Here is a 25,267-nt window from a genome sequence, read left to right on the forward strand (position 1 = left end):
GGGCTTAAGTAGAAGAAAATGGTTAATATCTCATACTGTTTAATTGTCGCAGTTTTGTCTTGGAGAAACGGAATAGTTAAAGATTTTTCTCTGTGTGGTCGCCTATTTAATCTTCAGACTGTAAGATGGCCCCACTTCATTCCAAATGGTAATGCTCAGCTATCAGTTTATTAAGGAGACACCATTTGAAGAAACTCATCACATATGAATGGTTTTGAGTAATAAAACACTGCAATGATGTAACATAACAGAGGCGAGTCTCAGGGTGGTGGTGGAAGTGAAGAAGATGAGGACTTGTGGTTCTCTGAGTGACAAGAATGAACTGACTGGGAGCGAGACTGAAAGGCAGAATAACAGAACAGAACTGAGATTTAAAGGACAAGGAATAGAGGCTTATTGATTCACAGAAGGCAGGCAAAAGCACTGTACCAGAGTGATGATGGCAGAGTTTCACATTATGGGAAAGACCAGGTGACAGAAAAGAAAGGATTATCAGCCTGAATGCCCAGGGATGCAAGCAAACGAGTGAAAAGACATATTCCTTATTTAACTTAACAAAAACTTTAATCCTGTAGGATGGGAGTATCCCTAACCGCAAGTCTACACTATCACAGTTACTGCTCATCGTTAGCGGTGATTTAGACCCAGTGTCTGTCTCTGTGTCCTTTTTGGGCAGTTAGCATAAATTAACTTTCATTTTAATAGTGACAGGGATAAAAACTGCACGTGTGGAGCCAAACCAGGCAAATATTTAAAAAAAAAAAAAGCAAAGCAAAACCAAAATAATCCTTAAAAATGTTTTTATGATTTTGCCCCAAAATATGGTTTTATAAAGGCTTTTCCACTAGAAGCTACACTTCTAGCACCAGCTTTGATGTCACATCTCCATTTCATTGTCTTTGCTTAGACCTCACATGGTCTAAGCAAAGTCAGGCTCTGAGCCACATCTCCAGGAGTGTGGCTCCGAGCCTGACTAGCAATGAAGCAATGGCTGAGTGTTTTTGCACTCCTGTCAATAAATATCTGTGGACTGTCCGCGAATACAAGTTACTCAGCTACCAAAATGACTTTCTCAAGCATTACATGCACTCTGAGTTCTAAGTGAACTGAATGAATAAAACATGGACCAAATTCCAGGTATTTAATATAGTCTGTTGCCAAAAAACAAAATATTTATTTTTTATATATGAAATCAACTGTGCTCTAAGAGCAGTCCCAGAGCAGAACAGATTTAGACTACTTAATTAGATTAGATTACAGTTCTATTTTGAATGTAGCGATTCTGACTGGCGTGGGTTGGTGTTCACAGGTGAGTCTTAAGACAAGGCAACCAGTTGTCTTATGAAAAAGTAGTATTTATCTATTTTTTTCCAATTTAAAAGTACAACTGCTGTGAAGAAAAGACTACTGAGACAGAAAAATAAGCAGGCAGACCATTGGAAATTCACACTTTGCTCTGCTCTGTCTTTGTGACACATGGAGTAAATGAGCAGATGGTTCTCTGTGTGTGGTGTTCTCACTGTAACGCACAGAGGAACCTTGTGATGGGGATACAGTTTATGATTTATACTGACTTTATTCAAGCTGGTTATCACAACACCCTGCATTGATATGTCATGCTACATAGATTTATGTAACTATTGTTTGTTCTTCTGCAGGCAAGTGAACCAAAACACACCTCTGGATGTTTTAGGACTCGAATGATAGAAAGCATCAGACCTTCCTTCCACAAACCTAAACTAAACTAACCTAAAAAGAACAAGCCAAATGTGCTTTTTAAGCAATCAAAACTTGTGCTGTGGCACCTTTTTTAATTCTATGAGTTATTTTTATCAGTATTCTCTCTCCCCAAGCATTCGCAGCAGATGGCCGCCCTTCGCTGAGCCTGGTTCTGCCAGAGGTTTCTTCCTGTTAAAGGGGAGTTTTTCCTTCCCACTTTTGCCAAAGTGCTTGGTCACAGGGGGTCATATCATTGTTGGGTTTTTCTCTGTATGTATTATTGTACGATCTACCTTACAATATAAAGCACCTTGAGGCAACTGTTGTTGTGATTTGACACTATATAAAGAAAATTTAATTGAATTAAAACTAGTGGTGATACTGTTTCCAAACCTTAATTGATGTGTGTTATTGTAGAGTTTTTACCTCACAGTATAAAGATGATGTGACTGTTAATGTGATTTGGCACTAAATAAATAACATTTAATTGACCAACATTGAATCTCTCTCACACACACACAAAATACTTGAGACATAAAATAATCAGCTGTTCAGCTTTTGTAATTAGAAGAAAAATGACATCTATGAATCAGTCCATAAAAAGATCATTATAAAAGAAAGAGAAAAAAAAACAGTACCAAAAGAAAAAAAAAGACAATATGAATTTATAAAGTTGTCAAAGATTGAGAACTGATTAAAGAGCACAACAAGCAGGATTGCATATATACATTTACATGACAGCCACACTCCTCAACATCAGCAGAGTACATAACAACAATGCTATCAGAGAAAAGACACAGACAGGAGGAGAGTTTGTTTGTGTAGAAAGGGCAGCATTCTTGTTATTCATTTCAAAATTAATGCAAAAATAAAAATATGAGTGCTGACATATTATAAATAAATAATGAATTTAATGTCAGTGAATAAAAATTAAATACAAGAGTTTTTATGCAAAGCTGCTTTGGCACATTTACAGACAGTATTGTGATCATTAGATTCAAATCAGGGACATTTTTAAAAATATTGCATGTTGTGCTAATTGAGCATCACCCTCAACATCCCAGTGTTCAACTTACTCTGTAAAAGGCTCTGTCACACCAGCATCTAAAACAGCCAAATGTGGGAGTAAAGAGTCTCCACAGAGCAAGGGTGGTTCTAGTTCCTCAATCAGTGAGTTTCTACATCTACATAAAGGTACAGTGTGCAAAATATCACCACTAGATGTCAGTAGATTGCAGGAAATTGTAATCAAACTGCTGATCAGATGGAAAGTGTGATTTTTAAGACATTTGAGCCTAACATTAGCGAGCATAAGGTTAGCTTATAACCAGCTGCTATTGTTTAGCTGACTTGTTTTTACTTGATAAGTAATTTAAAGAATTTAAAAAAAATAGCATTGTGTATATTTATTTCAGTGTTTATTTAAGAATTAAACATTCTTTTTTTAATTAAATAACTTAAAAAATTATGGTGCCAAAGTCACTTCAATCAGGTAAATCTGCAGAACTTTTGTAATGGAACATTTGGCTTTGAGTTTAGATGCTTTGATTTCTAAATGTCTATATGGTATTAGAAGTCAGTATTGTAAGCATAGTTTGATCCACAAACTATATATTAACGATTAATGTAGTTTACTGGTCAAAAAAGTACATCCAATGTGGATGTAGCTGCATTATTTTTAATTACCACCAGGGGGTGACTCGTGTGGTTGCAAAAATAAGACTAGAACTCTGTGGGGAAAAGGGTTCTTTTCTGCCTGGATCTTGATATGATCACAATAATGACTTTTATGACTTTTATGCTTTAAACATTAATTTAACTTAAATTTAACTTTAACTTTTATTTATTAGCAGGGATGGGCATTTACATCAAAAATAGAACTTCATATTTACTGGTCTCCTTTTGACGATTCGTTGACAACTGCCAACCCCAATCTTCTTTCACATGATTGTGCATAGTTGTAGTAGACTTGCACCATGCTAACTTTACCTTGTGTTTGCCCTGGTCCACATTGATGTTTTAGAACATTTTGACAGAGTTTCTAAGTAGTGATGGGATTTCCAGCTCTTTTCGGCTCCGAACCGCGCCTAGCATCCTGGAGCACTTCTGTTGTGTTTTGTACGTTTTTTGGAGTTTTTACGTGTTTTGGAGTTTGTACATGCTTTGTCTCTAGGTGCCACCGTAAATATACACAGCAAAATCTCCAGTGTTAAATTAACACTAGAGAGTGTCTATATGGGTCCACACCTCTGAGTGTTAAATACAACACTGTTGAGTGTTAAATTAACACTTTTGACAGTGTTATATGTTTAAAAGTAACCTAGTCAGTTTTGAAGATTAACAATGGCTAACACTGAGCAGTGCTGATTTTCTAACACTGGAAAATAACTCAAAATGTTAGAAATATTCCAGTGTTAGCAAACCAGCACTGCTCAGTGTTAGCCATTGTTAATCTTCAAAACTGACTAGGTTACTTTTAAACATATAACACTGTCAAAAGTGTTAATTTAACACTTTTCAGTGTTGTATTTAACACTCAGAGGTGTGGACCCATATAGACACTCTCTAGTGTTAATTTAACACTGGAGATTTTGCTTTTATTTATTCACTCCACATAAAATGTAACAAATAAATCATATAATACAAAAAACAACTATTCACATTTCAACTTTTAACTATTTAAATTTTCAGCTTTTTCCTTTTAAACAAATTTAAAGTGAAACAACACAAAACACTGCAAACCACAACACAATTAAATACAAATTAAAATATGAAAAAAAAGAAGATGCACATTCTCTGTCATATGGGCCTGCATGAATAAACTTTCTGAATCCTTTATCATCTGCAACTGAAAATAGTTGTGGATGATTACTACACCTTTCTAATGTGACGTTGTTGTCTCTTTCTCTCTCTCTCCCTCCTTACTCTGTTCCTGTGCGAGTGTAACTACCGCCCCTCCCCCCTCTTCCCAGCACAAAGCACAAGGCTCCCGTGCGGAGTGAAGTGGGAAAAAAGTGCGAGAGAGAGGGTGAGAGAAAGAAAAAAAAACTTATGGCTAGTGATAAGGATCAAATGATCCGGCTCTAAGAGCCGTTTCTTTCGCGACTGAAACATCACTAGTTCTAATCCACTAACGCCACCTTCTGGTTGTAGAGGTGCATTGCAAATTGAATGGTAAATGGACTGATTCTTATATTGCGCTTTTCTGCTCTTCCAGAGGACTCAACGAGCTTTATACAACATGCTACGTTTTTAAGTGCTTTCTAGCTAACATTCAGCTCCACATTCATACAATTTAGGATTTAGCAACTTGCCCAAGGATATTCGACATGCAGACTGGGGCAGCCGGGGAGTGAACCACCAACCCTCCAGTCAGTAGATGACCTGCTCTACCTCCTGAGCTACAGCGACCCCATGTGCTGGTAAAAACAAAGGATTTTAATAACTAATAAGTGCTTTTGCTTTAGGTTTCTAGCTTTCATGTTTTACAGGGATGATCAATTGTGCTTTTTGTGCCTAGACAAGTCAACAGGTTTTTGTGAAAAAGGTCTGTTGGTCATGGCACAAATTCTTGTGGCAAAGTTCATCATATCTGAATAGGTTACAGATTTTAAATGCTGCCGTTAACACACATTTTCATTTGTTTTAAATGGGCAGCCAAGCAATTTCCATGGGCAAGAAGCATTAAAGAAAATATTAATTAATTGGCAAACAGAGCAATAATCTCTATACAGAACTCTCTATTTCATCTGAAATACATCATAGTTTTGTCTTTCTTGTTTTATTTCAAACTAATCTTTATTATAAGACCATAAGTGGTGCAAGTCTTCTTTATGCACGTCCAAGTAACTATATAGATATGCATGTGCTTTTCTAATGGAAAATACATTTGTGCTGCTATACTGGTGTGGTTATATTAATATATATAATATCCTGATAGTATACTGCACCTTCAGCTTCTTAGACATTTTATTGTGTTTTGAAATAAATCTGAACATTTAAGTGGCATTAATCATCAGGTTACCCTCAGTAACCTACACAGACCTAATGTTGTTTTAGAATTTACCACCAGTAATTAGAATATATCACTTAAAAAGGGCATTTGGGTTGTTGCTATGGCCCTTCAAACTGTGATTATCTTGTTTCCTTTATTTGCTCTTAAGTTGTAGCTAAGAGTAAATAAACTGCCTCCAGTCTGCCTGCAGTAAACTGATTTTGCCTGATAGATTTTAGAAAGAGAGAAAAAGAGCTCTGCGTCAGTGTATGTAACTCTCTGGTGACAAGGGCATAAAACTGTTTTTAGCACTCTGAACGTGAATGTGACCACAGCAGCCTTAATTCCCGTGAATAGAAACAAGTTTAAAACAACCAAAACTCAAACTGAGAAAGTAAACAGAAAGTACCTTGGACAGCAAGGTGACTATAATCACTGTAAGTGAGGATGGAGGATGATCAAGCATCTCTGAGGACACGCCCACTGAAGCAGCATTTTATTACTCTACTGTTTATTGTGTAGCTAATGGAGTGAAGGGAAAAAAATCAAGCATAGAGTAATTTCAGTAAAGTCATGAAGCTAAGGTTAGTTACTGACATGGCAGACCACAATGCTGGAATCCCTTCAGGACAAGACCTGTGGATAACTGTGGTGATAGCATTGCACAGATCTTTCTATCTGCTGTGACATATCTTAAAGTGATTTACCAATAACTGTCCAAATCCAAGTATCCAAAACCAGAAGAGATTTACCTAAGAAGACTGGAGGCTGTATTTAATCTTTAAGAAGTTCATTGAAGTAAAGAATTAAGGTTCTAAATAGTCTTACATTTCAAAACATCAAAAATGTGTTGTGCATTTGTTAATGTGGGATACTGAGTGAAGATTGATGAGAAAAATAAGGCAATATTTCCCTTTTGAATGTCTAAAAAGTGAGTGTAGGTATGAGCCTTTTACGACTTTTGGCTTTAAATGACTCAAGCAATATGAAGTTAATTTGGTTTTATTAATACTGGCTGTGGGATCTCGTAGAGTATAACATGCCATTGCTTTGTCTGTAGGAAAAAAAAACAAAATATGTAATTTTGTTCCAGTAATGTGGAAAATAACCGACCGGTATAAATGCTTTTTTTTTGTTCATACTGTAAACGCTTTGTATACCACAAAGGTCTGAGGTGTTTCATTGGTTCTTGAGGATTATTGAATTATGAAACACAAATGTCATGAACCTCACACTGTATGGAGTCAATTGAACTGATTATAGAGATCTGTAGAATTTTAGTACATAAAAAACTACATAAAAACCTGTGTGGCTTGGCCCTGCTACGAAACACTCACACCCACGCGTTCATAGCAGGGTTTTCTGTCAAGATAGCAGCATGTTAGACGTCATCACGTGCCATTGTAAGTCATGGTGTTTTTTGTGTGTGCATGAAGGCATTCTGGGGGTGTTTGTTACATACACATACACAAGATGATCCCTGCCATCATAGCCTGGCATGCAGGTTGACAATAACGCCGTCCTCAGGGAGATCTTTGACAGGAAGGTCGCTCAAGTGTTCCATGCTATGGTCGGTGTTCTCGCAGCTGCTTTGTGGTGACTCTGGGGGAGGCTGGTACAGGATACTGGCTACCAGGAAAAAGATGGTCCCCAAAACCTGAAACAGAGGAGGAATAAAGATGTGAAAGAGATCAAAATATGACAAATTTGCACAACTAATTCAAAGTTACTGACATACAGTCGGTCACTGGAATGTCAAAAAATTAGCTATAGCATAGTAAAGTGATATCATTTTAATTGAAGACGTTTAACAAAATATTACACTAATCACTAAAGAATTGTCTGCTATGCCTCCTCTGTGCCAATAAAATGAGTGGACAAAGCAAAAAATTAAGAATATTAATTAAACTAAAAAACAAACAAAAACAAAACTGAGAACACTGAAATGCTAATGTTGGTATAGTCAGAGGTTTATATACACTCATGGCTATGAATGTCAAGGAAAATTTGGCCTTTTAATGATTTCTTTAAACTGTTCTTTTTCTTTATTTAAGAGGATGATTCTGCAGCACACATATTTAAAGACTTTAAAAAACAGGAATTGGGTGGAATACATATACATAGATTCACTTATTAAATCACGCAGTAAGTGTTGCTTACAATGTATTTGAACTTGTCAAGGCCAATACCTATTAATATCCTGTTAGTGATTTTGATTGATTGAAAAATAGAAACTGTTATGAATAGTATTGCATGCAAAGTATGTTTGTTTTAAACTTAGCTACTTGGTTATCTTGGAAAATATTTAGTAACCCTATCTGGTTTTATATTTCATTTAAAAAAAAAAAACACTATAAAAAGATAAACGGTTAAAAGACATTTGGGAGTGAAAAAAATCCGTCAAACAACCTGTTCGCCTATGAATCATTAATACCTTATAGAGGATTCCAGCTACTAGTGTGTACTGGCTCATGGCTGAATTGTGATAAAGGTAGCAGGATCCCTGCTCGCCACACTTATCCTGCCACATTAAGCAGGATAGGTCAATCACTGAGCCAAAGGCTATGGGTCCTGGAATACCACCTGCGAGAAGAAAAAAGAGACAAAATGGCAGAACATAAAGCATTTTGATTTTGCATGGGCATCTGTGTAAAAGTTAATCTAAATAAAGAATGCACTTGGCCTACCAAGTGTGCGCACTACAATCCACTGGATACCAAGTCCAAAGGATCTCTGACTGTCAGGTACACACCTATGGAGGGCAGGGTTAGCCAGACATATTAGAATCAGAAACAGAATACTTTATTAATCGCTAAGGAAATTATGTGGTTAGAGTTGCTTAGAGAGAATAATAACAGTAGCACACTGAACTAAACAAATAATACAATAATTTATTAATTATCAATTTTATTTATAGAGTGTCTCAAGGTGCTTAAATGTATTATTAAAAATGTATTGTTTATTTTATTCACCAATTCAAATTATACTAGAATTTTGTTAAAGATAGACAGTTTAAGAAATACTTTGAAGCTTAGAGCTCAAATGAATGACATTAATAAATGAAACAGAGTGTGATACATATTTAGTACATTCAGAGGTTTAAGTGTGGCCACCTACCTGAGTGTGGCAGTGAGTGCTGGGATGCTACAAAGGAAGGTGAAGCTGATAATGATGAAAAGCAAGGAGAGGAAGGCTGGCATGTGATGGCAAGAGCTGCCACACTTCCCTGCCAGAGCGAAGCCTTCCTCATCCCATGACACATTACCCACCACACAGCTACATCCAGAGTACACCTAGAGGCGAAAACATAAGCCAGATATAAATGTATAATGTATAACTACTGAAACACACTTCAGTCTCTACATACAGTGGGCTATATAGTTATTGAACACGTTGCCAGTTTTCTAAGTTAATTTCTAAACATAATATTGACATGAAATTCTCCCCAAATGTTGATAACAACCCAACCAAATTACACATGCAAGAAATCAAACCATATAGATGTCCATAAATTAATATATGTGTGTAATAATGAGAATGGACACAGTCCATGAACATGCTTACTACTATGTATTTAATACTTCATACATAAGCCTTTGTAGGTGATGATGGCTTTAAGACACACCCTGTATGGAGAAACTGGTCACATGCATTGCTCAGGTGTGATTTTGTAGTTTTCGTTAACTTTATCTGTATTGTTATTTTAAGGTTGGAACTGACTCTTAAAGAGCACATTGTGACATTGTTTCCCTTTGTGTGTCCCCTCTATGTTGTCTTGCAGGTCCCTGGTAGGAACTGGACAATCTTTGCTTCTATCAACACCCGGCCTGTCTTCTCTTTCTTTTTGGGATATCTTCTGATGTATTACTTTAGGTAAATAAAACCTTATATTTACTCTATCATTCAAACACCTATCTGACTGCTGATAGCACACAAACCAAGGTTAGGTAAAGTATAATGTTAAGGTTCTTTTTGTAGGCAGGTGGATATTGGTTAGGCTTAGGCACCAAAGTTACTTTGACTAGTTCAGAGAAAGATTGTGGTTTGAGTAAAAATATAACAAGTTGGAACCCTTTTAACTGTTGCATCACAGGAACACTAAAGAGCATCTTGTGCACATCTCTGGGACACCAGTGGATTTGACTAAACAGCAGAGAATTTTTATCATAAAAATCAGAATAATCATTTATAAATATATTATGAAGTATATAAAATCTTGTATCTATCCATGTAATCAGTATGCAGTTATTCTCTTTTAAGTCTCTTCGAAGATATGATATAATCCTAAACATTGTACATAATTTCATATTTGCAATATTTTTTTTGCATCTCTGTCAATAAAATGCACTTTTTGCACTGCAGTAAGTGGCTCTGCTGCAAAATTCAGCTTTTATTCTAAAATGTATCAATGAAAGTGAGCCACAGAGGATTGTGCATTTTTCTGCTCCTGAGTTTGAAATAATTGTAAAATAACTCAATATTTCAAAACAGTCAGATTGCATCATTTCTGCAAAAGAAAAGATTTTAGCTTATCAGACACATGTGTATCACAAAGCCATCCCCTGTAAAAGCTCAGGCTTTCTGCTATTTCCCAATCTGTCTAAAAAATATGGTGTAATTTCCCCTGTGAGCAAAGTCTGAGCGATACCTGTTTGCCCGTTGAGAGTTGGGTGTGGTTAATGGAGGTGCAGCCAGCATGGCAAGGGGAGTAATACATCACACCGTCTGCCCCACACACTGGGTTGTAGAGCTCTCTGACACAACTACAGCCTGCATTACAGCCCACATCTAAGGAAGAGCTGCAGTTAGGAGGGAGAGAAAGAAGGACAGAAATGAGAGGAAACAAATGAGGGGAGAGCGTGATAGAACTGATGAGGATACATCACTAGAGCTCAGTATTAGAATGAACCACTGATTACTGTTCCAGTGATTGATGCTCACAATAAACAAAGCAAGTTAAATTGCAAAGTTTTTCCTTACACCGAGCCAAAAGAGAAAGCCACAAAGTCTAAACGTTTTCTAAACTCTTGGTTTCAGATTGTTGTTCTACTTTTTGTTCTATGTAAGAGGATAAATGTCATATAAACAGCTCTGTCTGCAAGCACAGAAGACTTCCAATCTGCTGATCAAACATTCTGTCAAGGCCAGTGAGAAGAAAGCTCGCTTACAGGAGCAATGTGCCCATTGATAAATGGGTGTGTGGAGATTAAGTAAAAAGAAACTGTTAACTACAACTAGTGTTTCTGCATGTACTGAAGCCGCACACATGCCCAGGGTACATTAGTCTTGGCCTTGTGTCCATCTGCAGAGTACAATACATCCTAAGTGGTAAAGCACAAATCCCCAATCTAATTAACCCTATAAGTTCAGAGTCATCATTGGAGTTAACCTGAACCTAAGAACACTTTGCAATCAGAAAATGTAATTTTACTTTTGATTAAACTGTTCTCCTAAGTCTTGGCAATCAAGGGACAAAGAAGATAATCATTCTAATGTATCTGCCTGACATCCTTCTCATTCAGATCAGTGATTATAATGGTTGGACTTGGATTTTTTTAAAAAGGCCTATCAGAATGTCTGTGGACAATATCCCAATGCTTTGCAAAGGTATCTTACTTTCCTGGAACTAAAGCAATACTTATATTCACTGGGTGAGTAGGCAGCAAGTGCAAGAACATCTAAAATAATCTCTGATATGGCTGGATGGTGTGGCACTGAGAAACATTGTGGTAAAAGATATCCAAATGAAATATGATTGGATTTATATTTAATTCAATTTCAATTCAATTTTATTTATATAGTTGCAAATCATAGCAACAGTTGCCTCAAGGAAGGTGAATCCCTGCAAAAAAAGAGAGGAAACCCCATCAGACGACGCCCTAGGAGCAAGCACTCCATTAAGCAGGAAGGGAAAATCTCCCTTTTAACAGGAAGAAACCTCCAGCAGAAACAGGCTCAAGGAGGGGGAACCATCTGCCATGACTGGTTAGGGGTGGGAGGGGGAAGTTTTATGGATTTATCGTAACATTTAATATTATATTAAATGCTTTTGTTAATATTTAATAATTTAATATTTATTAAAAGCAGTAATACTATATAACAGCCTTTTATTTTAAGGTAGCAATTTTTGTTTCCTTCTTAAATCTAAAGGGTAGCTGGCTTATTCCACTGCACTGCAGCTCAACACAAACAAAGTCCCTGTTTACATTTACACTGATATAAAACTTTTCTGCTCATTTGAAGCTATAACATGACAGTGAACACAATTTACCACAGTGCACCAATACTTCAAGTGTGACTTAAAGTCCAAAGTAATTTCTGGCCAGATATAATTAATTTGGTATTTTCTGGCTTGTGTTCACATGACAGCAGTAAAGAGGAACCACGAGGGAAGAACTTCAGAGAAAACATTACCTAGCACAGAGACTGTGAGCTGAATGTAAAACTTACCTGGTCAGATCTGACAGACAGGTACATTAACCTCTTGTAGAATAAAACTAACAACAGTCAGAACCAATTTAACTTAAAGAAATCATAACTAAAATAACGAGTTCTATACACAGCTTACCTGTTTCTGAGGTACAGTTTACTTGGGCTGTCATACACATTTTTGTACAGGTCCAGTTGCTGTTTAGTCTTCAGACCAGACTGGTAAGGCACTGTGACACCAGCCATGGGCACATTGGGGCAGTGGATGACAAAGATGAAGATGGCGAGCAGACTGACCATGGCACACATCATGCAGAAGCGGATGATACCTCGACACCGCAGGTTCAACTTCTTTACAATGTAGCCACCCAAGAAGGTGCCCCCACCTCCTGCTGGTACCACCATATATCCTGAGAGAAAAAGAATAAAAGCATAACGGATCAATGTTGTTGATATATGAAAGAGTCCCATCTGTCCAAAAGAGGAGCAAGACCTCCAGACTTAAAGAGGCATAAAATGATCCCAAACCATGAACCATGTAATATTTATGTCATCTGTAGTTTTTTGGGGGTATCAGGGAGAAATGTGATCATGTTGTGCTGCTCGTTGTGGAGGAAAACTGATTGATGATAAGCATTGACAGCCCGGGATTAGTAAAGAGGTAGTGAGGGCAGCTATGAAGAGGATGAGTGGAAAGGCAGCCTGTGGAGGTATGCAGATATGAAGGAGAGAAAGCAGTGGACTTTTTTATTAGATTGTTTAACGCAATACTGGAGAGTGACAGGATGCCAGAAAAGTGAAGAAGAAGTGTGCGAGTACCAGTTTTCAGGAACAATGTGCAGAGCAGGTGATGTGCAAAACTGCAGTAATGCTGATGATGATCAATGAATAGCAGTAAGCAGCAGTAAACAGATTCATTTAAATGTCTGGGGTCAACCAACCAAAGCAACAAACAGTGGAAAAGAGAAGTGAAAAGGAAAGAGCAAGCAGCGTGGAGTAGGTGGAGATGAGTATCAGGGTGGATTTGTGACTGAGGATAGCAGCAAAATAGTGAAACGGTGGCACTGACAAAAGGGTGTGCAGACTGTGATCAGCTGACCTGTGCTGCAATTTCCATAGTCAGGGGTCTACGTGGATTTAGTCAACTGAATTCAACTAGATCTAAAGAGATCTTTCACTAGCTTTGTGGCCGATTTCCAGATATTACAAAAAGGGAGAAATGGTAAGTGAATCAAATCAGCATCATCAATTGATGTCTTCTAACCTTGATGTCAGCCAGCGACAACACCCTAGATCAGGGGTGTCGAACTCCAGGCCTCGAGGGCCGGTGTCCTGCAGGTTTTAGATCTCACCCTGGGTCAACACACCTGAATCACATGATTAGTTCATTACCAGGCTTCTGGAGAACTTCAACACATGTTGAGGAAGTAATTTAGCCATTTAAATCAGCTGTGTTGGATCAAGGACACATCTAAAGCCTGCAGGACACTGGCCCTCGAGGCCTGGAGTTCGACACCTGTGCCCTAGATGCAACCAGTCCACCACAGTGCATCACTGTAAACTTTGGCAGTAATTAGTTTGTCTGGTATTTTCATGCACCTTTGAATAACACAAAATCATATACATCAATTTGGTTTGTACGACCTTTCAGAATTGTTTTTTTTCTACCTGGGAGAGACAACAACTATACAGTTATCTCCAAGACACATTATGTGACAAACTACACAAAAACTATTGATGTGTTTGGTGACATTTGTTAGGCTGTTTGGATGCTGGAACGCCCTTCTGGATCATTCTGACCTACTTTAAACCCTGACAATACAGTTGACTTGAATGTTGGAAAGCTACCAATGCTGACACAGGTTTACTAGGTAATTAATAACTAGTTGGCTAACTGCCCTGTACTATAGACAGTAAGTGTTCTACATTTTGACCTGTGAATCATACACCGTGAGTATCATACCATTTTATATTACGTGATTAATATTCTGAATCACATTCTGCAGTAATTTAAAAGTAGAATGAAAAATATGCAGCTTTTATATTCAGATATGAGTTTGCCAAGAAAGATACTCAAAGTAATTACAAATGGCTTATTAAATTATGAGATTAAATCTAGAATTAATAGCTGACCTTGTTTACTAAATTCAGTATTTTACTTTGTGAGAAACTTGCAGGTATAGTTTCAGCAGAGGTGCTAATGTTAGCTAACATTTCCCAAAGGTAAGATTGGATTTGATCGCCAAAACCAAACGATCCCTCCATGATATCATTCTATCATTCTACAGCAGGTGACAGTAGTTTTCCCTTTATTGTCAAATTGCTCTTTAGCCTAGCATATTACATTCAGTAGAACAGTATTGTTCCTTGTTTCTCTTTAACATTGTTACTAGCATAAACTACTATCTGACCTATATGATATTTTGGATTTTTTTTGTATTCATTTTGTATTCATGTAGAGGTTGTGCTGCATTTGTTGACCTTCTAGACTATGATTATCTAGTATCCTCTCTTACTAGCAGTTTATGTATAAACTGCTAGTAAGAAATCACCAGCATAGGAGGCACTAAGGGAACGGTCTATGATTGAACAAAAGCACCTAAAATTTCAAATTTTCACAAAAAAATAGATCCTCTCTTTTAGATCAGTGTTATTTCACAAGCTGTTGTGAAGATTTTCTAAGGTTCAATAAATAAAGTAATAAAATGAGTTAAATGCATAGCGAAAGTTGCCCATGTGATGGGCCTCTTTACTTTTCACTCACCAAACCATGTGGCAGCCTCTGATGCACTGAGACTGAACTGTGATTCCAAGAACTTTGGACCAAAAGTGGACATGCCAGCAATGAGGGTGGCCTCAGTAGCCCCAGCCAAGCACAGGAACAGGAAGGTGGGATTTTTTAGGAGAAGCAGCACAGATCTGGAAATACACAGTAAGAGAGAGAGGGTGAGAGTCAGGGGGCATCGATGTGTGAAGCCACTGTGACTGAACAAACCTGAGCTTCCTTTTTCATTAATGCACCCTGCTCTAATCGCAAGATGTTCTTAATATAGAGCAGATACACACTGCTGTAAATCCAAAGACATATAATCAAGTTACATAACGTATCATGTAACTCTCTGTAATCTCCACAGAGACAGAGTAATAGATGCGATCACAGTAAGCTCATAGTATATATGGTTGTGAAATGGAAAGGAGCAATACTGTCACTCATTTGTGCTGTTCTGCATTCATAGCTGCCTGTCGTTGCTTTAGGATGACAGTAAACTTATTAACATTAAGGTTTTCTGTGACATTTTAGAGGTGAATTTGCATGGTGAACTAATCCTTGCATAAGCCACACTGATAAACCTGAGCTACATAATGCCAATGAGAAACAGCAGTAAAACCAGTACCAATGGTAAGAGAGCCCACATGTGGTTTGAGATGTCTGTCTCCCAGAACAGCAACATCACTCAAAAAAATGAATGAGGTGGATTGTTCAGTGTATATTAATTATTTATTTTCATTTTACTTAAAATATATGTTTTTGTTAAGTTAACATATGTTTTTCTAATCAAGTCTACGTAATTGTGTCTATTATTCAACGTACATAATACTAATGTGTTACTTGATCGCATAACATTTAAGTTAAGTCAATTAGGATCGATATACCTTGTATATCCACAAGGTGGCAGTAATGCAAAAACAGTTGTAATGAAACCGCGCAGAACAAGAAGGTTTCACGGCTTGTGCCTGCTCATGCACAAGACTTCAAATTTAACTGACAAAGGCTGTTTTGGCGCCAAGCTGCTGTTTCTTTGAGAGGTAAGACCACTTTTTTCTTTGACTATGTTGTGTAGTATCTATATGTCCAGCATGGTTATATTTTGCGTTTGTCTTACAAGACATGTTATATCGTTTGCGTGTGCTTGTTTTACATTAGTTTTACTGGGTCCTGGACATGCTTACTTTGTGGACTGTGTAAGAAACATTTTTATTGTTTTTTGTTTTATTAAGGGATTAGCTACAGGGGTTCATGGGGTTATTCTTTCAAGGGGTTATTTTTCCATTTGCTTTCTTGGGATTCCTTTTCTGTAATCCGAGAGTCGGAAATATCGAATAAGATAGCAAGGATAGCATAAAGTGACATTTAAAATCCAAAAAGTCAAGGGCGAAAGCCACTGTGACACCATTGTTCTGCTCTATCAGTAATCTGTATTATGTAAAAATGGTCTGTAAATACAGCATGTTTCCTAGCGGAGTTATACATATCAATGTAGTTATAAATTACAGTTTGTGAAAGTACACACTTAAGTTTTTTAATAAAATTATTCAAGACATATGAGTGGACAGACAATGGAGGTCGACAGACCTGGTGATAATTGCTTCTATAGAAAGTTAGCACATGGCAGTGTCAATCTCTTGCTTTTCTTCTGAGTAGTATTTTATTTAGTTGTAATTCAAACAATAATTTGCTTCTTGAAATTAAGGAATTAATCTTTTTTTTTCTTTATAAATCTCAGATCCTGCCTTTACCTGCTCCCTCCTATACTGATGTGGTGTATGTGGTATTGCTGAGCTTGTATGTGGTATGTGAACTGTTATACTTTTAAAAACAAAACTGTTTTATAAGTTAAGTTTTCTTTTGTGACCCATCCCATGCCCCTGTTATTTCTTCTCCACATCTGAACCATGGTAAAGGTTGCAGTTCAAGGGCCTGAGGCATGAAATTCTTTTCAGATCAGCTGTGATCAATATTTTTTGGAACTTGATAAATAACAATAAAAGCTGTAATGGCTCCATTAGCATTTTGTGTAAATGTTTGTGTTAAAATTATAGCTTTAATGAGGTCTTACTACATTAGTTTTAGTTTGTATATGTGTACATATAGTATGTATATTTACAGTACAGTATGTTGTGTTTGTTGACATATTTTCAGGTGGAAGCAGAATATGTGAGGATTACTACTGCTGCACATGTTCCAAGGCTTTTTACACAACTTGACCAATACACTGACCAGCTCATAAAAGTCTTCAAGAAAAAAGGAGGCGTTGCAGGGAAGAAAATTAGACAAACTTTGGCCCCAGCCACACAGGTGCGTTATTCTGTTGGTAGCAAAATATTATGGCTAATAAGATCATTTTCAAATTTAAACAGCTAGTGTATGGTAGCTGCACAGTGCACTTACATTTATATTAAGCAAGACAAAGTTTGGTACTCAAAACTTTGGAAAATTTAAATTACCTAAACATATGTAAAATCTGATCCCTTGATTTAGGTTAAACCAGAAGTGAATGTTTTTATGTTATGTTTTGAATGCAAAAAAGATGATGTATTAGTTTGTCTTTACCTCCATTATGGACATATATAATGTGGTGGAAACCCTGCCCAACAGGTTAACTATTCATGTCCATGTGATGATTAGTTGGTCTTGTGTACATGTCTATCTGTGCAGTGGATATGTCATTCATTTTGCGTATAATGTGAGTTTCTGTCATCCTAAAGTATATCTGTTTTCTCTTCCTGTATCTCTGCCACTCTCTACAGAAGGAAACCATTGAAAAGGGGAGGGAGTGTGTCCTCAGGGCACTACCTTTTTACCTGAATGAAGACCCAAGCATCCTCTTCAAAGAATAATTGGTTGGTAATTTTAGTTTAGTTTTTTATCTGTATTAAACCAAATTTTGAATAACTAATGTTGTTGCATGTTGTAATGTTGTTGTTGTTGTAATTTGCATGGAACCTGTTTAAATGTTTTGGGAAATCTTCTTGTATACCCAAACTATTTATATTTATCGTTGAATCTGTAGTCTAAAATAGTGGCGCACTGGGGTGCATGTTCCTAATATTGTGTTTACGTCATTAAAGGGTAGCTTTGGCCCTTTTTCTTTCTTTTTTTTAAAACTGGATGCCATTTTTCTATGTTTTTGTGTCTAAGCTACAGCTGTTCAGAGGGAGCTGGAACAAATTACCCTTGCTATCTTTACCATCGAAAGAGCTGATGCCAGCACTCCTCCAGCCGATGTGGGTATAACCATCTAGTGTGTCCTGCATGACCTGGAAGACCTGGCCTCTGCATGTGCACTCTTAATGGGTGGGATATATGCACTGAATCTCAGTTAACCTCAAGACTGAAAGCTAAGAGACAATCAAAAGCATTGAGATTTAAAGGATTTAATTGAGAGATGATACTGCACCAGAAATGTTGAAGGGTGGTGTGTATATTAGCGTTCAAGGCATATTGTTATGAGGTGGAAATATATTCATATTCAGTTTGTGTTACATTGTGTGCATTGTAAAGGTAATTGCAATACATACTAAAAATAAGGGTAAGTTAGGAGGTTGATCTGATATCCCCGTGTTGGTGTTGTTCCCAGATCATCATACTAAATGTTGTTCCAGGATCAACATTGCAAGTGACCAATCAGAATGTTGTGACGTCATACTTTTGCGACTTCGGGAAAAACCGGCGTAAAACAAAAAACTGTACTTAAGCTGCGTGAAACCGCCTCTGTCCGCCGATCAACTGACCCTAACCCTAACCGTAACCCTTTAATAAACAGTAAGCAGAATTGATATTGTCCTTGCAACACTGGAATTTCATAAATGCACGAATGGCTTGGAATAGAATAACGTCACAACAATGTGATTGGTCACTTGCAATGTTGAACCTGGAACAACATTTTCATGATGGTCTGGGAACAACACCAACACGAGGATATCAGATCATCCAAGTTGGGAATGCAGGATGAATGTATATTTTGTGGACTTTTAAAGACGAACAATTGTTTCCATGTTAAAATGTTTACATCTGAAGTTTTTTGCCCAAACACTGGTAAAATAAATGTTGACAGTGGCGAGTGTTAAATGGTTACTGCTGTGCTGTTGCAAAAAAACTGAACGCTGACAAGCTGTTTTATTGTTAGACCATAATGTTGGCATGTTTTGTTAAAGTTTTATTTGGGATGGTGATGTAATTTTCTTTGATTGCTAATATCAGTGGACTATTTATTATTATTATTATTATTATTATTATTATTATTATTGTTGTTGTTGTTGTTGTTACATTTTTTTTTTTTTTAAATTGTGGCTGTTGAGGTGGACACTTCACTTTGCATTGTTAAAGGAAAGCACTTCATTGGCATTGTGTTACTGGACTGACCCTAAGCAATCATTGCAAATAGCAACTTTGCTATCCATTTTAGACACTAAAAGAAAAAAACACTCACAGACCTTACTAGCATCACATGTGCATAACTCAAGTGTCATCTTATCAATGTGATCTTCAATGCGTTTTTTTTTTTCTTCTATTTCTGGTAGATACAGACATTTAATTTAAAGTCTTGATGTTGCATCTGTCTACATACTGTTAATTACTAACCCTAATGAGCTGTTGTGTTTTATTTTGGACTGGGTTTACACAAATGCTCACTGAATGTGTTGGCAATAAAATAAATTTTAAAAAATAAGTTGGATGTACTTAATTCATTTGTGTGGAACCTGTTGACAAAATAGATTTATGTAAAACTAATTAATAAAGCACAAGGTGGCTGAAAATATAATATTTGAATTAATCTAACTTAAATTTAACATTTTACTGCCACAAATAAGAAATGTGTTGAAGTAACTAATCTAAACTATCTAACCTGAAAATATATCATCTATGTTCATACAACATAACTTGATTTAGTTAGTCTTAAATATGTCTTGTTAATCTTAAGTAGTTTTTTTAAATTAGATGAACTAAAGATTTTTGCTTTAAACTAACATAATTCAATTTCGTGGAACCTGTTGACAAAATAATTTTAATTAAAGTCAACGTTTCATTTTTTTGAGTGATGGGGCTTAGGTTGAAAGCACTGCAGGCTTCATTAAAAGTAATAATTGCTACATGTAACAAACTAAAAACTAAAACTAATTAATCTGTATTCTCTAAAGAAAACAATATGTTTCTGATTTATCTAACGCATGGTTCTTTTGTTAAGCCAACTAGCCACTTTTCATGTAAAGAAACAAGGAGATGCAAACAATAGTTTGCATTGGAAAAAAGTGGAGGCTCTTTGCAGCAACAAAACAGATTTTACATTAATCCTTTTAACAGTCTAGTTATTAGTTTTTAGCCATTTAGAACCACCATTCCCAAATGGGATTTGTTTGTTTATCAGGATGATTAAGCTAGAGGTTATGGATGCATTTGCAATATTCTTTTTTCTGTACCAGGGGTCGCTTAGAAATTATTAATCTTAGTGCTGATCAGTACATTCCTAAGTGAAACAAACTAATCAAGATACAGATATCCTTCGGGATCCTGCTTCTTAATCACAGCACTGTGAGGACAGAGGTTTTAGCCTTGGTAGAGGTTTGTAATAGTGAACAGTTATTTATTTAAGTGGTTAGTATATTTGGGCGTCATCAGTGTAAAAGTGGGAAGCTGTAATACAGAAGTGGACCCAGAGGTAAAGCATGTCACAGGTCAGTGAAGCAGTGTTAGAAGAATAGTTACCAATGGTGATGGAAACGTACAGCTCAGGGTAGTACTAAAAATACCAATACATTACTCCGGATGATGAGGCAAGTGAGATCTTGTGGTTAAATGCATCAAATGCAGCAGTGAGATCCAGTAATATGCATGCAGCAGATTCATCAGCATGAAAAATGGCAATGGAAATTATTCATACAGCATTTTTCATTACACATAAACTCAATGTGCTCAACATAAAAGATAAAAAACAAAACAATGAAGCAAACTGTACAAAGTAATAAAATGCAATTTAAAATAGAAACTAGACGAGGTCGTGAAAGCATTTATTTCTTGAAGCTCTCTACCTTGGCATGTCTTTAACTGATTTGCCAAACTGAGGGTCTGAGGCAGTGGTGTGGCTTCCATCCTTAAGCTGGTGGGCCTCAGACACACGCATGGTCACATACTCCTGAGAGCCTGCAGGAAGACACAGAAAAGTAAGAGTGAGGCTGTTTCGAAAATATATGGTATTTTACATACCAGAGTACCACCTAATGTATTAGTCAGTGTTTTTTTTAATGCCCTCGCTGTTATAAAGAAGACTGGCCATGGCCTTTGCTGGCACCTGGTAGTTGCCGTGGGTAGCCCAGGATGGGAAATGCCACCAGCAGAGCGGCTGCTCCTCCTGCTAAAAAGCCAATCCACCAAGCCCCAACCCAGTGAGGGTTCTCTGGCGTCATCTCAGGCCTGGAACATCACGCACATATGATTAAACACATTTATAGAATCAGAATCAGAATATTGTATTGATACCCGATAAATTATGTGCTCACAGTTGCTCCAAGACAGTAAGAATAGTACCTGACTAAACTAAATTAAATAATACAATATATTACAAAGTTACAAAATATAACAAAATAGCTCTAATATATACAAACAGCTAAAATATAACATTCCCAGTATATAACACTAATTAAATATATATGGTTGAAACTGAGATGCCTCTCTTATCAAACTGTAAAACGTTTCTTATTTTCTCTGTAGAGGATCTGCAATAAAGGTGTGCAACTGCTGCAGTGCGCACTTGTGCATTAGCTGGAGGAGTTGTATGAGAGATATGCACAGGCAGGAATGAACCACTTGACCTTTAAAGAGGCAGATCTCTAAAGCATCTTGTAATGAGACAGTATTGTTCTATTGTGTATATTTTTATTCTACATTCTCCCATTGTCTATTTCATATCACAATATTTGACTCTATTCCACATTCTGCATGTCAGCTTTTGTTTATTCCCAGTTTAGTAATCTGTAATTGGTTTTAGTGCATTGCATTCTAGTCAGTGGTTTTCTAAATCATTATTTTGGCCATTTTAGCCTTTATTTATGTATTGGAAATGACAGTAAGGTAACTAGGTGAGAGGATAAGGGGCACTCTCCCTAGTCTTGCCCTGTAGACTAGAACCCAGGCCCTTGCAGGCCTTACCTATGTGAGGTAAGCCATAGCAGTGCCCCGACTCAGTTCTATTCTATTATACTGATCTCATTTCTTTTTGAGTCAGTTATCCTTGTCCATGGTACCAACCAAAGCAGACTCACGTTAAATGGATCTCAGTGTACATGTTGAGGAAGTAACCACCCAGCAGGTAACCGGCTGCTGGACCCACAATGGCTGCTGTGTAGAAGATCCCTAAGGGGAGGGGGGGAAGACCATATACACAGAGCAAGGGTGTGTCAGTACAATGACTCCAGCGTCTACCTCCTGTTTCCTACTTACTCTTCCTGTCCTACAGGTTAAAAGGGCCATTGTTCTTTATATGGGCTCTGCATCTAGAAAATTTCCTGTTGTGTTTGTGTGTTTTCATAAAAGCAATGTGCTCTGCTGTTATTTGAAAGAGAATGATAGCTAAATGCTGAAAAGGGGTCATGACAGGAGCCTAGAGGGTCAAATTTACAAGACTTGCAGTAGATGGCATCAGACAATGACAGTGCTCAATATGTACATTTGAGGCACATTAGCTGCGTTTACCAAACAAGCCCTTTTATCTATATCCAGTTCCTTCTTAATAGAGATTATACTGGATGGTTGCTGGTAATAAAATTATTCTGTGGAAGAGGGACAGAGACTGATAAAAGAAGGTAGACAGCTGGTGAAAGAAGTCATGCTGTAACCGTGAGAGTATATATCTGTTCATGCACCTGCATTAGCATGTGATGCTCAAACAAAAGTCTACATTTACATTGAGCTAAACAACAGATATATTTGAGCCTGCACCTGCAAAAGAATTATTGCTAAAAGACACAGCTGGGATTGTGTTCAGTGCCTGCTGTTTGCATATGCATTCTCACTATTCTATTTAATCAAAGCTCTGTCAAAATAATTAATCTTCAGAGAGAGTTATCACTGTCCAGCTGACAAAATGAGCCAAGCAGCACATGAATCAGCACAACTATGGCCTTAAACCTTGTATCATTTAAAAAATGCGGGAATTTAACAAAGAGTCATCAGTTTAACAAAGATGATGGAAGATCAACATAGAGCTGCACAACTGATGGAACATATATCATTGTGATTTGATGTTTAATCAGTTGATTCATTTATGAAAAAAACTAAACAACAACCAATCAGTTAATAAGCTAATAAATTATTCAAATAATTTTTCAGAGAGAGTAGTGGTTTGAATTTTTATAAATTCTCAAATTTTGATGGTTTAATATATCTATTAAATAATCAATTTATTATCACAATTTCAGTCCCATATTTCTAAAATGACCAAGTCTCTCTAGAAAAACGTCTTGGCACTCATCTTGGCATGAACTCGCATGTCGTCCCCCCCCCCCCACAGATAGGAATAAGCACCTGTCTAAATGAATAAGCTGGCCACTGAAATATAAAATTTAGGTATGGTACATTACATTTTAGTTTCTGGTAAGCTACTACTGCTACTACTACTTTACTATTGTAATTAATAGTTATCCCCACTACCTAACAGTTGAAGCTATTATTTAACTGATGAATGACTTTCTGGGGTAATCCCAGGAATGCTGCATCTTTACTATTTTTTCAGGGACTATAATGTCAAATGCTTGGCATGAGATGAGAGAGGTGACAACAGTATGTTTTTTTTTAATTTTTTGGCATAAATTATCATCAATCATAAATAAATGAATAGGGTTATAGTAAATAATCAACTGCAAACAAAACAGATAAAGAAGAACAGTCTGCTTGCTGCCATTTCTGGTGACTGTTACTAGTAGGACTCACCTATATAAACTGGTGCATAGTTGGAGTTGACATTCTCATCCAGGTATGTGACCCCTAATGTGTAGAGAGGCGTAGCGCCCATACCATGCAAAAACTGGCCAAGCATGAACACAAAGCGATAGCTGGACAGTCCTCCTGCCTCTTTGTTCTGACACGGGCTGGTACGGTTAGTAGAGCACATTCCTGTTTGCTCGGGTAAACTGACCTGGTAGGGAGGTGTAGTAAAGTGAGGCAAGGCAAACATCAGAGAACCCAGTGCCATGATAAGTACTCCCCATCCCAGCCAACGGGGCTTGTGACCTGTACCGCCGAAGTAACTGACAAAGGCCAGGCAGACGCATGCAGCAATGTCATAGGAACTGGCGATGAGGCCAGCCTGGTAGCTGCGCAGATCAAAGCGTCGCTCGATTGAGGTGATCACTGTGTTAATGAAGCCATTGATTATCATCCCCTGGAGGAAAGAGGCCACACAAAGGAAGAACAACACCCACCGAGGAGTGTTGAAAACTTGGATGCTTTTGGGGGTCAGAGCTCCCCAGCCACACAACTGATCTGTGTTAGTAGAGATTAACTTTAGCCCAATCTCTGCATTAGGTCTTGTTTCCCCCCCATATATTGGCCCAGGGAGTGCCGACGCCCCGGTGAAAATGAGTGGCTCATTAGTAATGGGACTGTCAGGGTTTCTGAGACCAGAGCCTATGGGGCTGCCTGTCTGGGAATCCACAGGACTAGGGGTGTCCAAAGAGGGGCCTCTGCTGAGAGGACAATCCTGCAGGTCCAGGAGCTCCTGTTTGGAGCTAAAAGAGGCGTCGGCATTTAGCAAGACGGGCATCGCCCCTCTGAGGGGCACTGTGAGGATCCTGTGAAGTGGATTCTATGAACTGAGGCAATAAATCAATTACCTCAACAACAAAAAAAGGAAATTTGAAGTAATAAAGGGTCAAGAAGATATTGTGGTAAGGCCAGGTTCTTCTTGGAAATTATCTATTCTTGCTTTGTAGTTTGCACCTCATGTGTCCACGGCTCTTCGTGTGCTCCTTTTTATTTGCACAAGGTTGCATATGGTGTAAAGATGGCTTTGTTACTGTGATGAGTAATAGCATCCTGAGGAGAGAAAAGAAAAATTAGATAGATTAAATAAAGAAACAACCAACTTTTGTAAAGATTTAATGCATAAAGAAGTCATCATTAGAATTTATGTACAGGCCACAGACACTGTGACCTAGACCGATGCTTCATATTTTACCAAATGTATAAAAACACATACATACATATCTCTACATGGGCATTAAATAATTCCTGGCATTACCACCGCATTGTGTAAAGAACAGTTTTGCCTTTTAACATTATGCTGGTACAAAGACTCCTCTAACTGTGAGTCGATTGAAGCATTAGTATCAAGCATTGCACCCAATCTCAGA

At 37.3% G+C, this 25,267-nt stretch overlaps 1 protein-coding gene and 1 long non-coding RNA gene across 2 annotated transcripts; one reads left to right on the forward strand and one right to left on the reverse strand.

Annotated features, from left to right (window-relative positions):
- Window positions 1–7,199: 7,199 nt before the first annotated feature.
- Window positions 7,200–24,678, reverse strand: slco4a1 (solute carrier organic anion transporter family, member 4A1). The gene is made up of 11 exons (XM_085344214.1): window positions 23,847–24,678; window positions 22,181–22,271; window positions 21,211–21,332; window positions 20,951–21,062; window positions 14,907–15,061; window positions 12,282–12,552; window positions 10,362–10,512; window positions 8,831–9,006; window positions 8,401–8,465; window positions 8,148–8,296; window positions 7,200–7,370 (listed from the first exon to the last, which is right to left on the reverse strand). The coding sequence occupies exons 1-11, from the start codon at window positions 24,676–24,678 to the stop codon at window positions 7,200–7,202; spliced, it is 2,295 nt and encodes a 764-aa protein (XP_085200340.1).
- Window positions 15,916–17,765, forward strand: LOC146610773 (uncharacterized). The gene is made up of 4 exons (XR_014904998.1): window positions 15,916–15,949; window positions 16,648–16,713; window positions 17,064–17,219; window positions 17,672–17,765. It is a non-coding gene; the product is annotated as an uncharacterized LOC146610773 (long non-coding RNA).
- Window positions 24,679–25,267: the final 589 nt, after the last annotated feature.

Source organism: Diplotaxodon limnothrissa, linkage group LG20 (assembly GCF_057381915.1).
Source record: "Diplotaxodon limnothrissa isolate DT_005_m linkage group LG20, D_limnothrissa_male_GT1.1, whole genome shotgun sequence".
Lineage (NCBI taxonomy): Eukaryota > Metazoa > Chordata > Actinopteri > Cichliformes > Cichlidae > Diplotaxodon > Diplotaxodon limnothrissa.